This window comes from Olea europaea, chromosome 8 (genome assembly GCF_002742605.1).
Source record: "Olea europaea var. sylvestris chromosome 8, O_europaea_v1, whole genome shotgun sequence".
NCBI classification, from domain to species: Eukaryota; Viridiplantae; Streptophyta; class Magnoliopsida; order Lamiales; family Oleaceae; genus Olea; species Olea europaea.
In genome coordinates this window covers 19,414,043-19,436,084 of record NC_036244.1, presented here as the reverse complement: position 1 = coordinate 19,436,084, position 22,042 = coordinate 19,414,043, and the positions used below count along the sequence as shown (strand labels likewise).

Here is a 22,042-nt window from a genome sequence, read left to right as displayed (position 1 = left end):
AAAACAATCTAATCGAGGTTGAAATGAGAGAGATTTTCAAAAGATTATTTGATTCTCGTCTTTCAAAATATTTCCATGGATATTTGGTATTTTCTGAATCCTAATTTAAGGAATCATAAAAGAAATCTTTCAACAAAGATGTGATGTAGATATAGTGCATAAACTTTTGGATTGTGCAGATTATGTAAGATTGATGGTTACTTATAAAAAAAAAAATGTAAGATTGATGGTCAACTGGGTTAACCGTCTATAGAGTTTTTACATGTTGCTATTTGGTTGTCAATCTTCAAGAATCAAACTTGCACAAACATCATCATGATTTGTTATTTTTGAGACTTCATTTGATCGTAAACAGTGCTTACAAGCATATGAACATCTTTTTTTTTTCCCCCTTGTGGGTACACGAAGAATTAGATCGGTTATGTTGACTATTAACGATTTTGATCAGTGTCATAAAATTAAAAATGCCAAAATTCTGGATAATAAATGGTCAATTATTGGAGGTAAGGGGATAGAGACTACAATGATTATGTCATAATATGATTGATAAAGACATTAGAAAACTTTCATTTGATTAACTAATGGAATACTTTGAGACAGTTTATTCTTTTATTTAAAGATTTCACCATTTTGAAATTAAAATGAAGCCCAACAGGGCTTAATATATTGATCTACTCATTCATGAATATATATATATATATAAACAATTTTTTAACAATATTTTAATCACACATTTTTTAACAAAATAATATTATTTGTAAATTTAAAATTTTCTTTATTTTGTAATCATATATTTTTCATTAATATATTATTCAAAAATTTATTTTTATGAAAAGAATGGGCTCAAATAAGGGCTTAATGGTAATATTTCACTTTCTTATACAAATTGATCAATATATATAATAATGTTTGGTAACAAGAGCCAACTCTAGTTTCTATAAATAAATAGAAATGAAATAAACTTAATCCCAAATTCAATGCGGACTGCATCTTCCCTTTCTCCGCCCTCAGAAGTCGCCACGCCATCTCTTCCCCTCTCCACGCCCACGCCACCTAAATCCGCTCAGCCCACTTCTCTATCCTTGCCAGACTCACTGTTCAGCTCCATTCCTGAACTCCACAACCAAAATTAGGGCAAAATGTCGTCGGAGCCGTCTACACCGACCAACTTCTCCTCCATGGCCCCACTCCTCCGCCGCCGTCAGTCGGACCCCTCCCGTCCCTCCCCTCTGTCTATCCTCCTTTCACGCATCGTCTCCTCCCAGCGCCGCGGCGGCGCTTCAGTGCTGGTACGTGAGACCGCTGCTCGTGAGCTCGATGAGCGCCGCGCCGACTGGGGATACTCCAAGCCTGTCGTTGCACTCGACATTATGTGGAACTTGTCCTTCGTGATTGCGTCGATTGTGATGTTGATTTGCACGGCTGATGAGAACCCTACTGTGCCCATTAGGGTTTGGGTCTGTGGATATGCGCTACAATGTCTTGTCCATGTGATCCTCGTTTGGATAGAGTATAAGAAGCGGAATCCGAGACCTAGGAGAAATGGGAACAGGGGGACAGTGGAGGATAATGATTTTGAGAATGAGGAGTACGAGAGCATCGGGATTTCTAATAGCTACAGGTTAGCTCTTTTTTTGTGTTATTTTTCATGTTATAGTATCATGTAGAAAGTATTTCTCGGCTTCTGGGAGTTTAATTTTATGATTTCTTGGGTTATTTAATGTTTTTTGCTATCTCCTTGTCTACTTGAGTTGGAAATGAATTTTAATCAGTGTTTAAATTACCTGATACATTGGATACTGATGTTGCTGGATATAGCTCCACTGCAACTCTGATACCTGAAAAAGATGAAGGCTGCTCCCCAGGTTAACTCCAACAATCAAGTCAGTGGGTTGTATACGAGTATTTAGGGAAACTTTGTATTTACTGTATATAAAAGTGGAAGAAGAAGAAAAATACCTGTCTCCGCTTTTCTTTTTTTAGGTATATTTACTAGCTGAACAGTTCTGTCAGGTGAGGGGCGCATGTTGTGTTTTCCGAGGTTTGGTAAATAGAATCTTGCTCTAATGTGTCATTTTTTAATGAGCTGGCATAAGTTTATGTCCCCTTAGATGGCAGATGTTGGGTGTTGCACTTGTCAGTTAGCAGCTACTTGTCATCAAGCTTTGACCTGTGGAAGTGGACAACGAGCATAGTTTTAGTGTACAGCTGTGATTATGGCGAGCATTGCCCATGGTCGAGCATTGCCCCGACAATTGACTGAATTGTTATGAACCATAGTCAAGCACTATCTAACTATGAATTGATATGCACCTCACAAGTGAAAGTCGAGCAATACTGATATCGAGACCTTAATGTTGACTTTGGAGGGCATGCTCACTCAATAGTGAGATCAGTTGGTGCTCCTAGATTGACAAATAATGCTCATACTTGATGCCTTGTATTCATCTACCATCATTGCCAATTTCTTGTTCATTTGATATGATTATGTGTATGTAGCAGGTTTAAATATATGCTTGTTTGTGCTTCGTTGTTTTGGAATTCTGGGATTATAGTTTCGGTTTGTTGTTAACTGCATAGTATTCTGAGATTAATTTTACCACTAGTGATAATATATATGTTTTAAAGTGATAATCATACTAAGACAATCTATCAACTGTCATTATAGAATCTTTGTTTTCCCTGTTATATTAGTCTTTGAATGATTTGTCTTAGAAGGCTAAAATGGTTGTGCAGTTACTTAAGCCTCCAGGAATACTGAGCCTAACTGTTAAATAAAATAAAAATAAATAAATAAAATAAAATAAAACCAATGAATTACTTCTTAAAAAATGAAAGACTTATGAGATATTTAAGACTTATGAGATATATATGTATATGTATGTGTGTGTGTGTGTGTGTGTATATATATATATATTTTATTTTTTTTTTAAAAGGAAACCTAGAGAAACGGAAGCAAGAACACAAAGAGAACAAGAAAATGTAAAATAAAGAAATGGGTTATTATACATCGTCACTTCTCGAAATAGGGAATCCTCATTTTAGTCTCTGGTCACTAGTCTTCTACTGTTGATAAGTTGCAACTTCACTTTGGGGATTAAACAATTTTTATAGGAATAATGAGCAAAGTCATGCACAAGTACCTCAGTTATTGTTTTTCTAATTGCCAATTGTTCTTTTCCTTTGATGAGATATGTTTTAAACATTTTTCTCCTCATATTTGGTTCCTAGACAGAGATAAATTTAATATTCTTCTGCCTGACTTTAGGATCAGCCTTCCCTTTTAACTGACTTATACTATTTAAATAGACCTTTGTACTCTCTACTTTAGGAAGTTTCCATAGCATTCTTTTTTGGCCTTAACCATCTGGAATTCTCTCATTTGATTCCCTACTACCTCCTTCACTAGATTTTTAATGCTACTATCCTCCTTACTTTACATCAAGTTACTATTTCTATCTCGTATGATCTTCGTCATGCAAAACTATATTAGTAAACTCACTTGTATTTTGTCTTGTACGTTTTACTGTGCGGTTTTAGACTCGAAACTGAGATATGTTTTTCCATTTCTTTATAACCATATCAGTTGCCATTAGTCTATCTTGCATAGTTGGCGGGATAAATAACCTAGGAACAACACTAAATTGTTTCCTGTTTCTGAAAGTTATACAATGATATTCTCTTTTTGAAACGGTAAGTCATCTTGAAGTCAGAAAAATGTTACCTTTCATCATTCATTCCCTGAAGTTAGTTTTTGTGTACTCTTTTTATGTTTTAAATTATCTTCACTTTGATGATCGCTTAATTTCCTTTAATGATTATCTAATCTTGATTAGTGATTGCCACAGTAAAGCCATCCGTGCATTCCCAAAGTCTTTACCTTGTTGCGTTATCTAATCCTATTTGTAAAGTGCATACACTACTGATACTAATACAATCTTCTACCTTCTCATTATTAAATCGTGTTCAATGATTTTTAAGTAAATCAGTGAATAGACTTTACTCACACCTTGAGTAAATCTGGAGTACCATGCAGCCTGACAAGACGGCTGCTATCACTCTCCAACAGTCTAAGCTAAGAGATGGGTACTTGACAGCTGAAGGTTTTGACTACTTAGTTACTCGAGTTGGTTGGCTTCTCTTTATCATGATAGTCTCTAAAAGAGAATGTGAGGTCTGCCTAAGTGGATTGAGGAAATATTGACTTTGTTCTTTGATATAGAAACGTAAAGGATCCCATTTGAGCGGGTTACCAATTTAAAAGCACAATTTGTTGGAATTGATCGAACTTTTTTCGATCCAAAGTGCTATCGTACGTTGCTATTCTTCTTACTCATAACCAAAGTTTATATCACACGTTCCCTAATTCTTTCACATGAGCTATGTTATCTCTTGTATGCAACCTATGTAGACTACACGTATGAATAGCCTTTATTGACTTGTTACCTTGGATCTGAGCATAAAAACCCTTGTTATTTGATACATCTTGACACAAAATGCCCCTTCACTAATAACATACGTCTTAGCTAACCTTTTCCTACGTTTAATGGCATTCAGGATTTGATGCCATGCATTGTTAGTAGAGGACGTAGTAATGAAACATTTTGAAGGACTCATAACAATCTTGGTGATCAAGTGCACTGTTGCTCATGTATCCTTAGGCCGTGACTCTAAACTCTGTCCTCACGAGTCACAAGTATACCCCATCTGACTAAAAGCTTATTCTGTGGCACAAACATGGAATTATATAACTTCTGCTATGAGATAACACTTGCAGTATGTGTACATAGCATGGAGGTGAAGGGAGACTAAGGAAATAATTAGTTATAAAAAGGAAAGGTTGGAGACGATGGTGTTGATAGTTACACTGTTCTTGGGAATGATATGTGAGTTGCTGACCATGTATGTGGAAACCTATATGCTTTCTAAAAAATCTTGCCGCAGTAGTTCTTGTGTTTTGTTCTATAATTGCACTTTATTTTAAGGATGTGAAGTAAATTGGATGGTCTTATTATATTTTGATGAAAATTGCAACACTGGGTTTTATGGATTAAAAAAAAAACACTGGTAAGGAATTTTAGGAAAGTTTCTTCTTACTCTAAGACAATATAGAGTTCAACAAGGACAACCTTCTTTTTCTTGGGATATTATTCTAGGCCTTTATTGGTTTATGTGATTGTCGAAATGTTCTCTGTTCTTAGATTTAGCTTCATGTCTGATTTTGTGCATTTCAATTATAGTTTAGTATTTTACTTGTAGATTTTTTTTTGTGCAAGCACTACTTGAACTAAACATTAACACGTAATATCCAGAGTTTAAGGATTCAAATCCAGAGAGCATGATTTAATCCCAGTGGATTTTCCTTGGCATTTCCGTTCAGTTTGTTGACCTTGTGATAAGCTTTGGAGGTGACGGACCAAGGCATCAGCAGTACTTATAATAATTTTCTGACGAGATATCAAAGAAACTACTGCTGAGTGCTAATTTTGAACTGGAATGATCTTGACGAAAGATTATAACATGCAAAAAAATTGTAGAATGATCTCAAACTGTGTAACATGTGTTCTGTATATATGAAGTAGAGTAATGATGAAGTAATATTTTATCAGTAAAGAGATGTTACTGGATAACTATGGAAGATAACTGCACTAACAAATTTAGGTAAATAGAAGTGATGTAAGCTAAAGAGTGTGAATGAACCAGCAATGCTTACCATTGTCATATTTTAATTATCTTTTGGCACTGATTTATGTTTATCCGTTCTTATTCTTTTTTGAGGGATACTATACCATGCAATTCTTTTCCTCTTTTTGGTAAGCAATGGGGCTGGGTTGGGAGAATGGAACACATATTAAAGGTAAAGGGTCTGCCCCTAATTACTTGTGTGTAAATCAGTTTGCGGGTGATAAAAAATGTATTTGCTATTAGCCTTGTTCCTGTAAGTTGCTGTAGAAACATCAACTATTCGCATTATTTACTTTGGTTTAATGACATTTCAGTATTTCAAAACGTTGTGAATCGGCGAACACAATGGTGTCGTTTCTCTGGTGGATAGTTGGCTTTTACTGGGTTGTCTCTGGTGGTGAAATTCTTTTAAGAAGTGCACCGCGTCTGTACTGGTAAGTCCATAACCTGTCTCATTTAATGTTTCAAGCTCAATTTACTGTCGTTGTCATGTCATACAGTAATCGTTCTGATTTTCTTAAGAAGATAGAGCATCTATTGGTCCCTTAAATGGTGAAACCATCTCTGAAAGCCACTTTTGCTTCTTTATGGCCATTAAAATATTTCGTCAATTTGGGATTTATACTGTTACTTTTGTCTCCTACCTGTTTCAAATTTAAATGCTCAGATTTGTCTCCAACAACGACAAATTATTTTTTAGCTTCATCCTGGAATGTTTTGGTGATGATGCTTCGATACTTCCTAAGTAAAAGCAGAAAACAAATGATATTCATGTCATCATCAATTGGTGTCTCTCATTTAAGAAAAACCTTTTTATTTTTTTTGGGGGCTTCCATCTTTCACTAGGAAGATTGGATTGCCTGAATCACGAGTACATGGGGCTTAGTGACTTGAAGAGACCTTAGAGTTTGAAAGTACCGAGGCAAATAAATTTAAAATTCTCTTCATTTTTTCCCCTTTTGCCATAGATAATTGTAGTCAACTTTTTATGACTGTAAAACAAACATGGAACTGACTTAAAAAAGCAAAATCCATGAATGGTATAGATTGTATCACTAGCTGCAGTTCATTATTATGCTTCCTAAGTGTCATTTGTAATATTTTCTGCTGTTTCATTTATATTTAGAAATGACAAAGTTTTTAATTGATCAAATATACTACAGTGTTTGTGGGGGTGTGGGTGATGATAATAACATTTTTTGATCCAAATTCAATATCCTAATTATTTGACCCACTTTTATGTAGGAGGAAACATGTATACTGGTTGTGCCCTTTTTGTTTTAGCTTCCACATAAACTTTCAAGTTATATATGAAGCCATTGTGTATTCTTATTCTTCATCTGAAATCTGCTTACGTAGGGTCATGATGTTCATTTTATTAGTAACACTTCAACAAGTATTAGTTCAATAAGAGTTGATTCAAGTGGAATGAAGGCCATCTCCTACCATTTGCACCAAATTGGTGAACTTTCACACCATTTTGTGAAGTCATCTCCAACCATTACACTAAATATTATACTAAATGTATTTAGCCTCTATTTGGGCTGGACGATTGCATTTTTTTCTATTATTTTCAACTACGCATTCTTTAATAAAATAATATTACACATAAATTCAAAAAAATTCCTTATTTTTAATTACACATTTTCCAAAAAATTACTATTCCAAAATATATTTTTAATGGGGCCAAAACAGGGGCTTATTAATTCTTTATAGGTTGATAAAATTTTCTAATAAATGTTAATAAAAAATAATAATCAAAGTAAAATGAAGTTAAATCATTAAATAATGAAAGGATATAATAGAAAGTAAAATTTGTTGTAATATAAAATGAAGAGCAAAATAGTGATACTGAAAATTTTCGAAAATTACACATGTCAAATTGGTGTGGTGTTTTAGTGTACCACTGGTGTGGGGAATAAGGATTTTCTACCCGGTACGAGTGAGTAATGATTGATTACAAGAACTATAATAATTGAGCATTTTATTTTGAGATGAGCACTAGGAATACAATATGTTCCACGTAAAATTAAAAATAAGAAGCATTATGCGTTGAGGATGGTGTAGGCGGTCCGCCTTGCCTAACTTTTGGTAGATTTGAAACCAAACTGTTTGAGAGACTGAAACCTAAACCTAATGGTTCGGTCCAATTGTAAGTTACAGTTTGATTGTATATTTTTTTCATGGTCATTTTATAATTACTAGTTTATAGATTATAAAAATTTTTCATACTGCAAGGTAAGTTAATAAAAAAGGCTATATATATAAATATAAATTAAAAATACCAAACAAAAAGTCACAATAGAACATGACAAAGGGTTTCGTTAACTTTTTTTAGGCCAATACGTCGTCATACATATAAAGGTTATGAAAACATTTTCACGATCCTCATAATAACTTTGAAAAGGACTTAAATAGATTAAAATAATATAAACAACTACAATGTTTGCAACCTGAAGATTAAACACTGAAGAGGATTTTGACTTTGGTGTATGGATTGATTAGTGATGTTACGAATTTAAGGTAATTATTGTTACTATTTTGTAATGAACAATTGATAAAATTACCCACTTTTGTATTAAATTCTAATAGTTTTATTTTATATTTAAGGTTAAGATTGTAATTTATCAGTCTAATTTCCGGCCGAAATTCAATTTTTTTATTATATTATTTAATTTTTAATTTTTAAACGGCCCCATTTGAAATCATACAACCATTAAAATTCCGAGACCAAAACCAAACCATTTACTATTATAGTACAGTTCGGTCCACGTGGCACCGATCCGACAGTTTCAAAAAGGCAGTTTCAGTTTGGTTTTTCAGTTTGGCAGTTTTTGCTTACACCCCTAGTTGAGGATAGCTATACTTTCATTATAACTGCATCTATGTTAAAGGCATGACTGCCACTTGTCTGTGCATGGTAACAATTTTTTCCAGTGAAAGAAGCTAGCTTAATTGAGAATAACCCTCTTTTTCTTTCTGAAAAATGCGTCCCTTTTGACATAATTAAATGGATTTGTTAGTGACAGGTCCTTTTAGTCTGTTTTGATAGCTTAATTGAAACTTATTCGACTGGTTCAGAATTTATTTATTTATTATTATTATTTTTTTTCCCTAAAAGGTTCTGCATCCATTAGCTATGAAAACAGACTCTACAGATCTCTGAATTTGGAAATGTTGCAGGTTGAGCGTGGTATTTTTGGCATTCGACGTGTTCTTTGCCGTATTTTGTTTCGTTTTAGCATGTCTGATAGGAATAGCTCTCTGTTGCTGCTTACCTTGTATTATCGCGATTCTTTATGCCATTGCAGGCCAGGTATGATGCGACAATAAAATTAGCTTTGAACTGTATCCATTTGGCTACTTGGATATTTTATCTTAATTTTTATTGAGGCCTTATACAGGAAGGTGCATCAGAGGCGGATTTGAGCATCCTCCCTAAGTATAGATTTCAGATCTCCAAGGATGAGGACAAGCAAGGCATTGGATGTGGCAGAATGGTTCCTATTGAAACAAATAATGGGTCCATGGCAGAAGAGCGAATTCTTCTCCCTGAAGATGCAGTAAGTTCCAAAGTCCTGACCGCAGTACCTTAGTTTTGATTTTCACTCTAACTTAAGTTCTATTCAGGCCTTTTACTGTTAAGTAATAGTCATAATTTTTCATGTACTTTATTGTGCTTTGATTTTTCAGTAGTATTAAGGTGATTTTCTAGTTATTATGAAACACATTGGATTAGTTATAGATTGCCATATGGAGGATGTATTCCAAATCGGAAAAAAGTATAAAGTAGAGATCCTTGTGCCCTTCTCCAACTCCTCATACATACTCTCATCATTTTGTAAGGGTTACCTCTGCCCCTGCTCAACATTCACCAGCATACGTATATTGACTGCTAGTCAATGTTCTGAGAAATGAACTGGATATTGAAACTGCCTTTCATCTGGGCACAGGTTGACCGGTTAGATCAGATTTGTTGGACCATGATCATTTATCTTCAAAATCGAGCTTTTGAAACACAAGGGAATGGAGACACCAACTCCAATTTCGATTCTTTTTAAATTCTACTATTGACACAGCAACAAATTTATTAATAAAGTGTGCAGAAAGCCTCATCATAAGCTAGTTATACAAATATTTACTAGGCTCGAAAAATGATCAGAGAACAAAATAATAAATCTGTAGTTTTCAACTGTGAACCAGAAAAATTCTTCACCTGCCATATTCCAAATTTGTGCATATCACATCCAAAGCTCTTGAACACCTAACAGTCTATATTTTTATAAAAGACATAAAATTACATGAAGATCAAGAGGGGCCTGCAATTCCCTGTAAACAACACAAACCACCCGTGTGTAAAACCTGCCTGAAGCTTTAGAAAAATGCATTGCTGCAGATTATTAATCTATTCTTTTCTTGATTGACCTCAAATATCGAAGGTGAGGATGGCGACTTGATTTAAAGGCATATGTTAAGGAAACACGGTTTCGTGAATTGTATAGGAAGTGGTAAACCATCATGGGGATGTATGCTAGAGGTGTGGTGATTGGGGTGGGGGGGATGGGGAGGTAAAGTCGGTGCAAACATCAGAGAAGAGAGAAACAGTGGCCTTTGGCTGTTGTTCAGTTGGCAACTCCAAGAATATAGTACAAATAGTGATCACTTCTATGTAATAACACTTTTTTGAATATCCAGTGACAGTGGTTACAAACTGCTCACATATGAATTATGAAGGGTAACCTTCTCTGCTTTACAGTAGTTAAAATTGCATTGTGCTTATTCAGACGAACATTTAGCAAATGAAACTAGATGCATCCTGCAGTTGTAATTTTCATGTTACCATCGGAAATTTTGGTCCGACAGTACACCTCTTTTTTCCCTTTTTCCAGGAATGCTGTATATGTCTCTCTGCATATGAGGATGCTGCCGATCTCCATGCTCTTCCTTGCAATCATCACTTTCACTCAACATGTATTGTGAAATGGCTTAAGATGAACGCAACATGTCCTCTCTGCAAATATAACATCCTCAAGGGGAACGACCGAGTTTAAATGAAGAGAAGAAAACCCGCTGGAGGCACGGTGAATCGAGGCTGGAAATGTACGTTGTACTGCATATTTGTGGAAATAAGATGGGTTAACTTATTTGTACATTTTTTCCTGTTATGAGTTGGAAGTTCTCCAGCCTTGTAAATCTTTTTGTTTCATTTGTTTATAGTTGGTTCTTGCTTGTACTTTTTGAAAAGGTTAGCCAGCTAGATGTACAATGGAGAATTTAAGAACCAGGAATTGCATAAGTTCTGCATATTGCTTTGTACCTTTTCTATGCCAAGCCTGACATAGCAGTTGAAATAAGTTTTTACTCGAAACATGTTTTTAACCTCATATTTTTCGCGAAAAAGGAAAATTAAAATAGCTTGAAAACGTGAAATGGAAGACTAACCTATCAACTTTTGTACAAATGAGGTTGAGCATGTTTGGCTGGTTTATATTTTCCTTGTTGGAGCATGGTATAAATAAATTTTTATTTTGAAGATGGACAAAATTGAGCCTTTCTAACATGCCAAATTAAGTAAACGTTGGCGACATACCTTTATTTAGGATAAGTTCGGATTACGCTACTCAACCTTGTACAAAGCGTGATTATTGGTCCTCAATCTTAAAAAATGAAGATTTGAATCTCGAACTTGTTTTGTAAATTTAGGCTCCTACACGATTAAAACTATTAATGTAGATGATGAAATTGCACTAGACTTTTACGTGACTTGAAGTTGGAGGATAAGACCGTCCAACCATTTAATATTAATCTCAAATTTAATTGAAAGTTTGTGTTTGATGGGTTTACATTGACAATTTCAACTATGATGGTTGAAATTCATAGATTTAAATGGGTTGGGATCCAAAACTTCACATTTGAAGGTCGGGTGCCTATATCTACACTACATAAAACACTGTGGAGTGCAATCCTAATTCTTCCCTTCATTATTTTACTCATAGCATTTTTGGTAAATAGTATTAAACCGTGCTAACAAGTATAATATGTAATATTTAATATTAAAATTATATATGATTGAAAATGAGTTTGAAGCTTTTAGAGAATTGGGTTTAAACGGGTGCAAAGTTTGATAGCGATATGGCAATCATTGACCTGCACGGTCCAATGCAATGCCATCGGTTGGCAACTTTCAGCCATACTTAAAGGCCAAGTATGTTCGAAAATTGGCCCAAGTTTGGATGAAAATCAATTCAATAGTAATAATATTTTTATAAAAAAAGTGCAAAAGTTTACTAAACAAAAGAGAAAAAAAAGTCGAATTACATTAGCAATATTTGTACTTTGTTAAGATCGAGAAGCTCTATCTTAGCTTGTTCAACGTGACATGTTGGGCAGCATGGTTGCCGAGCGTGACAGGCTCGTGAATGTTAATTGCTCTTTTTCTTTGACGAACTTATCTTGTTTGATATGCTCGTGAACGTTAATTGTATTTTTCACCCAATAAACGCATTTTTCATTGGAGAATTTGTCTTTTTCTCTTCACACTATTCTCAAGACATACGTCATTACATCACTTTTGTAATAAATACGAGTTTATTCAGCATGATATGTCCATGAATGCTAATTATCCTTTTCACCTAATAAATGTCTTTATTTGTACAATTCTCGAAATAAAAGTGACTTCGCTTTTATAAAAAAAAGGTTAATTAAAGGGTATTCTCCTGTGCTCTTGGTTTTTGACCAAAAAAAAAAAAAAAGAAAGAAATCAAAAGAAAGGGGGAAAAATGAAAGGAAATGGGAAAGAAAAAATGAAAGGAGAGGAGAGAGCAAGAAGAATCACAAGCTACTGCTTTTTTATCTTTGAAAACTTGCAAAACTATTCAAAATTTGCAACCTAAGTAATTCACGCGAAACTGGCAAAATTGCCCAGCTGAAAGGTAGCATGCGTGCCGTGAGACCATTTTTGTCTCAATAGATCAAAAGGTCTTTATATGCGTGCGGGCTCTCTTCCTTTCTTTTATCTAGCTTAGTCCTCCATATAATTGCATGCCAGGCCCTTCAAATTTGGTCATGTACAATCTGATCCTTCAATTTTGATTATCATATCAATTTTGCCCTCCAAAATTGCAACCCATTGTTCTCCAACTTTCTGACTTATGCACTTTGTTGTTAAATGATTTTTCTTCGATGGATAAAGAAATGCAATGCAGATACTTAATTGGATGATTTCTATTTTCTACGTCACCCCTGGTTTGCTTTAACTGATTACTGTTTGCTTACGAATTCTCTTGTTTATTAGTTTTCTTTTTGTTGATTCTGCAATTTGCCTTTTTTACTGCTTTGTGTCTATTTTATCAGCCAATTGTTCCACCAATCTTGTACTCCTTTTCTGATCAAGATAGTAGAGTTCGTTATTATGCCTGTGAAGCTTTGTACAACATAGCAAAGGCGAGGGACTAAACACGAATCTAGTAATTTATGTTTTTCTTCTTTATGCATATCAATTTTGGATTTCGTTCATTCTTGCTAATTTGCAGGTTGTGAGAGGAAATGTTTTAGTGCTCTTCAATCAGAATTTTGAAGCCCTGTATAAGCTTTCCACTGATTCAGATCCCATTGTACAAAGCGCTGCTTCCCTAGACAGGCTTGTAAAGGTTGAGACTTTTCATATTCTGTAGATTCATGTCAATTTTTCTTTTGTATATTTGTTCTTTTTCTGTTTTCAAAGATAAATTTTGATTATTAACCCGGTGCTTTGGCTGTTATCTGAATGCAGGATACTGCCACAGAGGGTGATCTGCTCAGGTACTATATCGATATCCTAATATTGATTTAATATGCAGGAAGGTGAGTTGGAGGTGAATTTGAGCATCCTTCCCAAATACAGGTTTGAGACCTTTAAGGATGAGGGCAAGCTAGGCGTTGAAGCTGGCAGAATGGTTCCAATCCGGTACACAGCAAAGGAGCGAATACTTCAACGTGGAGATTCAGTAAGTTCCCTATGTTTTGACTAGTAATATAGTTTGATTTTGCTGTAGAGTTTTTCAGACTCGGGTAAAGAGCCCAACCAGGAAAATTCCTAGGTTTGATTCCTACTGGATGCACTTGGAAGGTTCTGTTCAATCGCAGCTCGCGAAATTGTTACATATAGCTCGCCCTTATGGGGCACTTCACTCGGTAGGGAAAGAAAAATGATAGATGACTGAAAATCCCGCTTAGAAATCGCAGCTGTAGTCAGAGTAGTAGTTCTCATCCATCATCTCCGTCGTGGCCTCCTTTTACCTGCCAGTACTTTTTTTACCGGAGGTAATTCCTAGTGTTTCTTGGGAAATCGCCTCATTCTGGTTCAGATGAACAGTTAGCAAATGAAAATGGATACATCATCCATTTAAGAATTTTCATGTCGGCATTACAAATTTATTTGTGAATAGTCACACCTTATAGTTTTCCCTTCTTGCGGGAATGCTGCATATAAGGATGCAGTAGCGATCCGGGCTATTCACTGCACTCATCATTTTCATTCGTCGTCTATTGTGAAATGGCTCAAGATGGAGGCACACTGTCCGGTCTGCAAGCGTGACATCCACAAGGGGAAAGACCATGAGTAAACAAAGCGAAGAAAATCACTTCAACTTGTACTTTCGCTTGTCTAATCAAGGCAGGAAATTTTACATCCCATCCCTGTAAAATTTTATGATTCCATTGCTAGGGTAAGAATGGTGATCGAAGTACCCAGGTATTTGTGTATATTGTGGCAACTTTTTGCAATATGCCTTCGGAAGTTTTTGAAAGTCACTGCTTTCTGAATGAAATATGTGAAACGCAGTAGCCAGGAATTCTTGACGTTATTGAGTTGGAACATTCCATTCTTCGAAAATATGCTTAGTCGTAAATAAAGCATTTGAATACAGTACAAGAGGCTAGTTGCTCAATAAACATAAGGGCTTTACGCTAGGTTTCAAATGTGAAACAAATGTAACCAAAGATTAATCCTACCAGTGAATGTGATTCACAAGTTCATTATATAGCATCCTGCCTTGCATTGTCTAATATCCAGAGGCGAAATTAAAGAGAGGAGTGAAAAACATAGGGATTTATTAACAGGTCAATTAGGCAATATTATTCATGTTTTATGGGCACAGACATTAGCTCAATTGTGTATATTGGTTTTGGCGATTCCTGTAAAGAAAGCCATAAAATTACTCTAGAGAAAGCCAAGCCAATAAATAATGACACAAGGAATATTTTATTAGATACACAGCAATTATGTCATATTTTTGGCCAATGTACAAAGTTAAAAAGGATGTTATAGAATGTAGGAGGCAACAGATATCTTCCTCGACAAATTTTAAAACTAGCCACATTTCTATACTCCTCATATAAGTAGTTCTGTGACATAAAAATTCCATTTTCAAGCTTTGAGCTTCTTGATAAGCGACGGAATGAAAAACCGAAGCTTAGTTTTTTTTGCTCAGCTAAGTACCATCCTTTTTATTGATTCCTGATAGGCAACGAACAAACTCCGTGTGCAATGAATGTCCACCCTGTTAAGATATAAGTGCAGTTAACCCTTGGATCAAATACATTATACTCACAAAATAGATTCTCCGTGGTTGGACATTTTATTGACAAATTTGTTTAAGGTAATCAACTAATAGAAGGAAATGCTAGTTAACGACATGGTCAAGTATGCCTTCTTGGAACATAACTGAAATAGACATGAAATCAATCACAACATGATATCCACAGCTAGCACACATAAAGATCACAGTTTTTAGTTCGAAAGGATTGATAAATTTACATAATACAATGTTATGTTGATTTAAGACATTGATTTAAATATGTCTCAACATGATTAGATATGAATTTAAATGAGTTTTGGTTAAAGATTTACATCCGGATAGTTTTATTACATACAACATATCATTTCCAGTCATTTTGACATTTTATCTTTAATTATTAACTTACCATATGTGTAACTGCTTGTACATATAATTTACCCAAATGTACACCTTTAGAAAAAGCAATGCTACAGCTTCTCGTAAGTGATTCTAAGTGAGAAAAAGTAAATCAAATCAAACCTCGTAAGAATGATAATTTTCAGGTCTTAGGTTTGCCCCCTAATGGCCACCAGTTCTAATCCCCTCAGGACCACTGAGGTGAGTACCCAGTAGTAAACTTCAAGGCCCCGTTGGATTAGTCAAGGTGCGCGTAAGTTAACTCGAATACTCACGGTCATAAAAATAAAAAAATAAAAAAAAAGGGAAAGAGAAGGACCTTATAAGTTACAATGTGTGCCACCAGAAGCCCTTGACTGCCATCCTTTGCAAAAAGGGAAAGATCGCCAATAAGATCTAAAACTTTGTGTCTACAAGCCTCATCACCATAACGTAACGGTGGATTCAACCAGCCTCTAGTGGCACTAAATAAGACAACAATATATGCAAGCAGATCAATTGCAAGACCCAGATAAGGAAGAGAGAGAATTGGCCAAAATATCTACTTCATTTCTCATTGGAAAAAAAAATTATATTTTATAAACACCCTTGTGTATATGCTTATAAATGTTGAAAAATGTCTACAATACAGTAGTAGAGATTGGAGAAGAAAGAACAAGGGATCTTGAATATATAACATGTATTAGAGATAATAGAAGGAATTCAGGAGATAACATGCCAGCCAACCTGAAAACTTGAAAAGTTGCTTCTAAGATCAAAATTTGAAGTTTTCGACACCAGCAGTTTTAAGACCACATTTAAAGCAAGCTTTCTTATTCAGCAAATGTAACCCCCATCCCTCCAACCCTTGCCCCAGAGGTAAATTCATTGAATCTAAATTTATGATGCTTGAACTCGGGTATAAATATCAGGTATAGGTATATATTTTAGTATCGGATCTTTTATTTTCTAAAATGTAGGATACGGGGACATAACTAAAAATAATCCAAATTTTGGACACGGGTATGTGCATACGTCTTTCAAACTTCAATTTTTTTTACTAATCCAAAATGTCATTTTAAATAGACCAAAATAAAAAATTATTAAAGAAAAAAATGAGCATTGAATAAGGGTTAAGGCGAAAAAAAAAAAGAGTTTTAGGGTTTACTTTTCAATCATGGGAATTACTAAATGTTATATAGAATAAAAAATGAGAAATTTAATTACAAATTGGACTTAGTGGAGCATTAAGTAACATTATATGGAACCCATTTTCATTTTGTACAAATGAAACCCTAAACCACCATTACAAAGAGAGAAAGAAGGAAAAAAGGAAGAAATGAAAGAAAAAAGACAGAAGAAGAAAAAGAAGGGAAAACTAGCACCGTTGTCCTTCTCCACCCTCTCGGCTGCAACGCTAAGTTTCTAGAGAGCAAAAACGAGAAAGAAGAAAAGGGAAAGTAAAGGAAAAGAGAAAAAAAAAAAGAAAAGAAAGAAGAATAAGCAAAAGCAATGACGTGTCCAGTTAAAATTTGGAGAATCCGACACATATTCCATACCCATATCCATGTCGTGTCTGACATAGGTACTCCGACTATTTCGAAGAGTCTGAGCATCAGAGATCTAAATGCCATAAGGAAAAGTTCATTGCATAGTTTAAGGGTTCATTTATGCTTTTCAGAATGACGAGATTGAAACTTTTAAGAGGTTTTTCATAAACAAGATAGAATCAATTTTTTTCCCTCAAAATAATGACAAAAATGTTGGGAAAAAACAACTTCTAAATGAAAGTTTCATGACTATTCATGGTTTTGCAAAGATAATTGAAATAAATTTGATTTTACTAAAAATTCCATAATTTTAGAACCACTCTTAGTTTCCAGGCCAATATGATGTAACCCGGAAACGTTGTGGATTTGGATAAAATGCGTAAAAAACTTTAACTAGTAGTTCATAGCATCTAAATTTCTCTAGAACATTAATATAAACAAGCATATTAAGCCCCATTTTGACCTCCATTAAGATTATGCCACATTTTGTTTCCCATTATTTGCCCGTTAAAATGAAAAATATGACTGTTATCCATCATATTAAGCCACCATATTTGACTTTCTATCTCTTGTGTAGGCCCGTAACGGCTATATTTTTTATTTTCATTTTTACATTAATGTGTACCAAACGGGACCTATAATTCATTTTTTTCCCTCTTCTTATCAACAAAACATTCTCCAATAAAATAATATTACAGGTAACCCAAAAACATTTTCTTCTATTTTAGCTACACATTCTTCAAAAATTACTATTCCGAAATGCATTTTTTCCAAATGCTCATTATAATAGGGGCCAAACAAGTGCTAACTATTAAGAGCCCATTAAGTTCTTTTCTCAGTATAAATGCATTTCAAGCATGAACACTGTAATGTATATTTTATAGCAAAAGTTTAACTACCCCCAAGAATCATCCACTTCATTCATGATTTAGTTGAATTTCCATTTTTAACTGTAGCATAGGTAAATTAAGGTAACTTATATACACCTGGGGGTTCACAGTTCTGTGTGTCTCTCATCTCGGTGCGAAATGAAAATATTTTTCTGTGCTACACACTCATCATAAGCCAATAAGAGCATGAGCCCCCCGCTCTATTTGTCATGAAAGCCAATAAGATAAATGTAACTCCATCTCAATCTACATTCATAACATAACACTATTAAACAAATCTTTGACACTATTTCTTTTTTCACCCCCAAGTAAAAAATAAATAAATACCTATCTTCTACATTTTAGGCTTTTAGCAATGCAGCGAGTAAATCGACAATGCTAAAACCTTTCACCATAATGACCTAAGACTAAAATAAATGAAAAGTCCAACATAAACAATCCCTCAACAGGCATTTTAAAGTATCAAGCAGAGGATGTAAAGTGTGAATGACAGACACAAGTCTCATTCTTGTTTAACCTCAGAATCACAACAATCTTTTATTAGAGTAAAATAAAATTGGTTATGCTACAATTTAACGACAAAACCAACCATTCTTAAAGATTCAAGACTATTATTGTATGTGTGAAATTTTATTCCCTCCAATTGTTAACATATATATAAGTAGAGAAGTATCTCTCACCTACAGATTATGGCAGTTTCTGTTGAACCCCCTTTAATAAGTCCTGAGTTTCGCATATGTTCCACCTGCAAGGAATTTTTAACTGAGATTCCAGCAGAAGGTATCATAAATACACAAAAGTTGTGCAATCTGTAAAATAGGTTAGTTATGCCTAAGCTCCTACATATTTACATTGAAAATTTATATCTCATCAGTACCCTACAACAAAATGTATTCAGAGAAAAAAACTGTACGTCAAAAGGTTCGTTAGGGGAGCAGACAATAGAATTTCATTGGTTCCATAATAAAAGACAACCCACCATAATTTCACCTAATATATGATACCTTGAAATGAGATTCCCTTATCATATCAATATAATTGGAAAATTATATTTTACAGCAAGCTTAGTCAGATCAGAAAAGTGACCGTACGAAACTAAGTGCAAAGTGTAAATTGGATCGTGTATTCAATTGTAAAAATAACAAACAGAGAGAGATGGCAAACCAAAAATGAGATTCACGACTCACCTCTTCGTAAATGCAAAACGTTCTTGAAGAAGCTATTTGCTTTGAGTAGAAAGATTCATCCAACAGGGTGGAAGAGAACCACTGACGGCCAATAGCTGGTGCCTGCAAGAAATGTTTTCGATAGAACAAGAACAGTACTAGATTGCTGTATGATGCTACATAAAGCTAGCTATATGGGAGAGCACACCTAAATATTGGTGTTGTGTGACAAAAAATAGACCACTCTCAATAGTAAGCCACCAAAAATCTGATGTTTGATATAGGAGGTGTAAGAAAGTGCAAGGAGAGAATGTGCCAAACTGGTGGAATATTTCTGCAGAATTAGTTACTCAATAAAGGCACTTCATGCTCAGCTACAATAGGTGAACTGTACATCACAGAACAATGACGTAATTAATATATTGCTAATGATTCTCTATCTGACTTCACATATCTAATGACTCTCTCTCCTGTTGTAAACAAGTCGGCAGGAAGATAACAACAGCTACGTAATCACATTCTTGAACCAAAATTTACAGATTATTTCTGGTATGAACATATGAACGCAGATTCAGATTGAATTTGATGGTTAAAATTGATATTCAAATATCAAAATTACAAATAAATTTTGGTAAGAACTTATTTTTGCATATGATTGCGATTCATTCAGATAGGTTGATATAGTCTTTCCTAGGTGAAGTATTAGGTCGATAACAAGAGCACTTTATACATCATCTACAACTACGATTATTGTGAAGCAGAATCAATATATGCAAAAAATAAAAAAATAAAAAAATAATAAAAAAATGTAACAGCAACAGAGCATGTATAATTTGCAATTTTAATGTGACATCCATATACAAATATATCAGAAACTTTACCTGTGGGAAATCAATGCCATATGTGATGTTGACTTTTGAATGAGGGAATGCCACAATAAAAGAATCATTTTTTCGCACATGAACGGGTTCGTTTAGAAAAGGTGCCAATTTTTCACAGCTGTTACCACCACAATCTATGGCCACATTTAATCCAACTTGATCAACTGCCTCCACCCATTCTCTTGCTGACCCATCAAAAACAGGAACCTGTGTCAGCATGTCTAATAAAAAGTTAATGACAATACCAGTTCATGCACTTTATTCCATTGCAGGAGCTTTTTTATCAATTCATAAAAATAGATTGATTCTCTATTTAAACAAGTGGAAATTACTAACATACGAGTATTCACAGTTTTTCGAATCCTTGTGAGTGAGTATTGAACTGTTCATTATTAATGTCTTCTACAAAATGTGAAAGCTGTCTAAAATTTGGCTTATTGAGAGCTTGTTTGAGATAGATGTTTTGAAAATCATTTTCAACCATATATTCTATAATAACCTAACCTTCTCTACTTTTAACCATGCATTCTCCAAAAAATTCATTTCTCCTTACAAAAAATCTCTCTTAACCAAGCTCTTATTTAAATTTACAATTTCCATACTGCATTAGTGCATTACTGTTATGTTTGATGAATCTCAGCTCAATAAGGACATCTTTTAGAAAATATATCTTGCTTTTCTTCTGTTGGGGATGAGAAGTTCTCCATCATTCAACTAATTCATGAATGAGCTAGATTGTTTCACAGCATACTGAAACCCAAATGTCTTTTACACCCAAAGTGCAACTGCACTTGTACAAAAACTTATATTTCAGTATGCAACTGAAGAAGCAAATTATAGTAAATACCAGATGATACACTCCTATTCTAGTACTGTCAAATTCATGTTTGGGGGCTTTTATTTGATAGCAACAAATAAAACGCATAACAAAAGTGAATCAATAAAGAAAGAAAGAATCAAATCCTCAAAAATTGAAGACTCAACCCTAAATGCTACATATTCTCCCTCTCCAGGTACTTGAGGAATTGCGAAAATCTATCGAGCAAACCTAACACGGTGCCCCTACCAGATTACCACCACCGGCCAACTCCATACTAAAGCTATTCATTGGCTCAATCTTACAGTATTTGGAAAGCTAAACCTATAAGATTGGATCCACTTTTACAGCATAACAGCACCACCCATAAATTTCTCGGCCAGAATTAGATATTTCCTGTCTACATGTTCCATAATTATAGAAGCCATAGTGATTACTGCTCGCAATCTCTTGCGTAAATTGAGAATTGAACTCCAAATTTATTATCCTTTCAGTTTCATAAGTTCATAAAATATAACAACTACATTATTAAATCCAAACAAATTACCTCCACCGATCGATCACAGGGGTCACAGCTTTCAATTTCAATGCGACAATTATCAACGCCAGTGGCCTCCAGAGCCGAGAGCAAATGCTCGACTGTTCGAATTGTATACCCATCTTTAGACAGCGTAGTACATAGAGGAGTCTCTTTCACAGCGTGATCAATCGATGCGCGAACAATATTCGACCTGAAAACGAAATACCGGCCGGTACGGGCAGACTCTGGAACTATTTTGACGGTTGAGAGCTTGCCCGAGTGAAGTGCTGGTCCAGTTCTCTCTATACAGTTGGCTACTGTTTGCTGCAACTTACCTGTCTGCAATAACAGATACAGATTCACGTGTAGATTTGTTAAGAAGTGAACACTCGTGGAGAAAGAAAGGAGTGGAAAGAGAGTACAGATTTCCAGGAGATGAGGGAGGAGAACTTGAGTGAACTGAAAGCGCCTCCGCCGACTGTCATTTTCGGAGTCCCTTGGAGGAAGTCGAACCGCTAAAGAAGAATACCTACGCACTTTTCAGCAGAGGAAACATTAGCAAACTTTTCTTGAACCTTTAATTTGTTTGTTGCAATCGTCG

The 22,042-nt window shown here is 34.8% G+C and overlaps 2 protein-coding genes and 1 long non-coding RNA gene across 5 annotated transcripts; 2 read left to right on the top strand and 1 right to left on the bottom strand.

The window, feature by feature from the left end:
• Positions 1 to 958: 958 nt before the first annotated feature.
• Positions 959 to 11,010, top strand: LOC111399111 (E3 ubiquitin protein ligase RIE1-like). The gene is made up of 5 exons (XM_023026350.1): positions 959 to 1,621; positions 6,000 to 6,119; positions 8,869 to 9,001; positions 9,090 to 9,248; positions 10,575 to 11,010. Exons 1-5 carry the CDS (start codon positions 1,140 to 1,142, stop codon positions 10,734 to 10,736), a joined length of 1,056 nt encoding a protein of 351 aa, XP_022882118.1. The 5' UTR covers positions 959 to 1,139; the 3' UTR covers positions 10,737 to 11,010.
• Positions 11,011 to 12,606: 1,596 nt separating this feature from the next.
• Positions 12,607 to 14,523, top strand: LOC111399110. Of its 2 annotated transcripts, XR_002703532.1 has the most exons (3): positions 12,607 to 13,334; positions 13,457 to 13,485; positions 13,568 to 14,523. It is a non-coding gene; the product is annotated as an uncharacterized LOC111399110 (long non-coding RNA). The 2 variants fall into 2 exon arrangements; XR_002703531.1 differs by having other exon boundaries at positions 13,457 to 14,523.
• Positions 14,524 to 14,903: 380 nt separating this feature from the next.
• Positions 14,904 to 21,988, bottom strand: LOC111399109 (probable UDP-3-O-acyl-N-acetylglucosamine deacetylase 2, mitochondrial). Of its 2 annotated transcripts, XM_023026348.1 has the most exons (8): positions 21,864 to 21,988; positions 21,469 to 21,780; positions 20,105 to 20,311; positions 19,245 to 19,346; positions 18,738 to 18,802; positions 15,958 to 16,102; positions 15,649 to 15,731; positions 14,904 to 15,224 (listed from the first exon to the last, which is right to left on the bottom strand). In XM_023026348.1, the coding sequence occupies exons 1-8, from the start codon at positions 21,924 to 21,926 to the stop codon at positions 15,152 to 15,154; spliced, it is 1,050 nt and encodes a 349-aa protein (XP_022882116.1). In that variant the 5' UTR covers positions 21,927 to 21,988; the 3' UTR covers positions 14,904 to 15,151. The 2 variants fall into 2 exon arrangements, with proteins under 2 accessions (XP_022882116.1, XP_022882117.1); XM_023026349.1 differs by lacking the exon at positions 15,649 to 15,731 and having other exon boundaries at positions 21,864 to 21,986.
• Between the last annotated feature and the right edge of the window lie 54 nt (positions 21,989 to 22,042).

Coding starts and splice junctions, on each gene's coding strand:
- LOC111399111 (XM_023026350.1), top strand. CDS start 1,140: ATGTCGTCGGAGCCGTCTACACCGACCAACTTCTCCTCCATGGCCCCA. Junction 1,622..5,999: donor GGGATTTCTAATAGCTACAG/GTTAGCTCTTTT, acceptor ATGACATTTCAG/TATTTCAAAACGTTGTGAAT. Junction 6,120..8,868: donor AGTGCACCGCGTCTGTACTG/GTAAGTCCATAA, acceptor GAAATGTTGCAG/GTTGAGCGTGGTATTTTTGG.
- LOC111399109 (XM_023026348.1), bottom strand. CDS start 21,926: ATGACAGTCGGCGGAGGCGCTTTCAGTTCACTCAAGTTCTCCTCCCTC. Junction 21,781..21,863: donor CCCTCATCTCCTGGAAATCT/GTACTCTCTTTC, acceptor CTGTTATTGCAG/ACAGGTAAGTTGCAGCAAAC. Junction 20,312..21,468: donor CCTGTGATCGATCGGTGGAG/GTAATTTGTTTG, acceptor ATGCTGACACAG/GTTCCTGTTTTTGATGGGTC.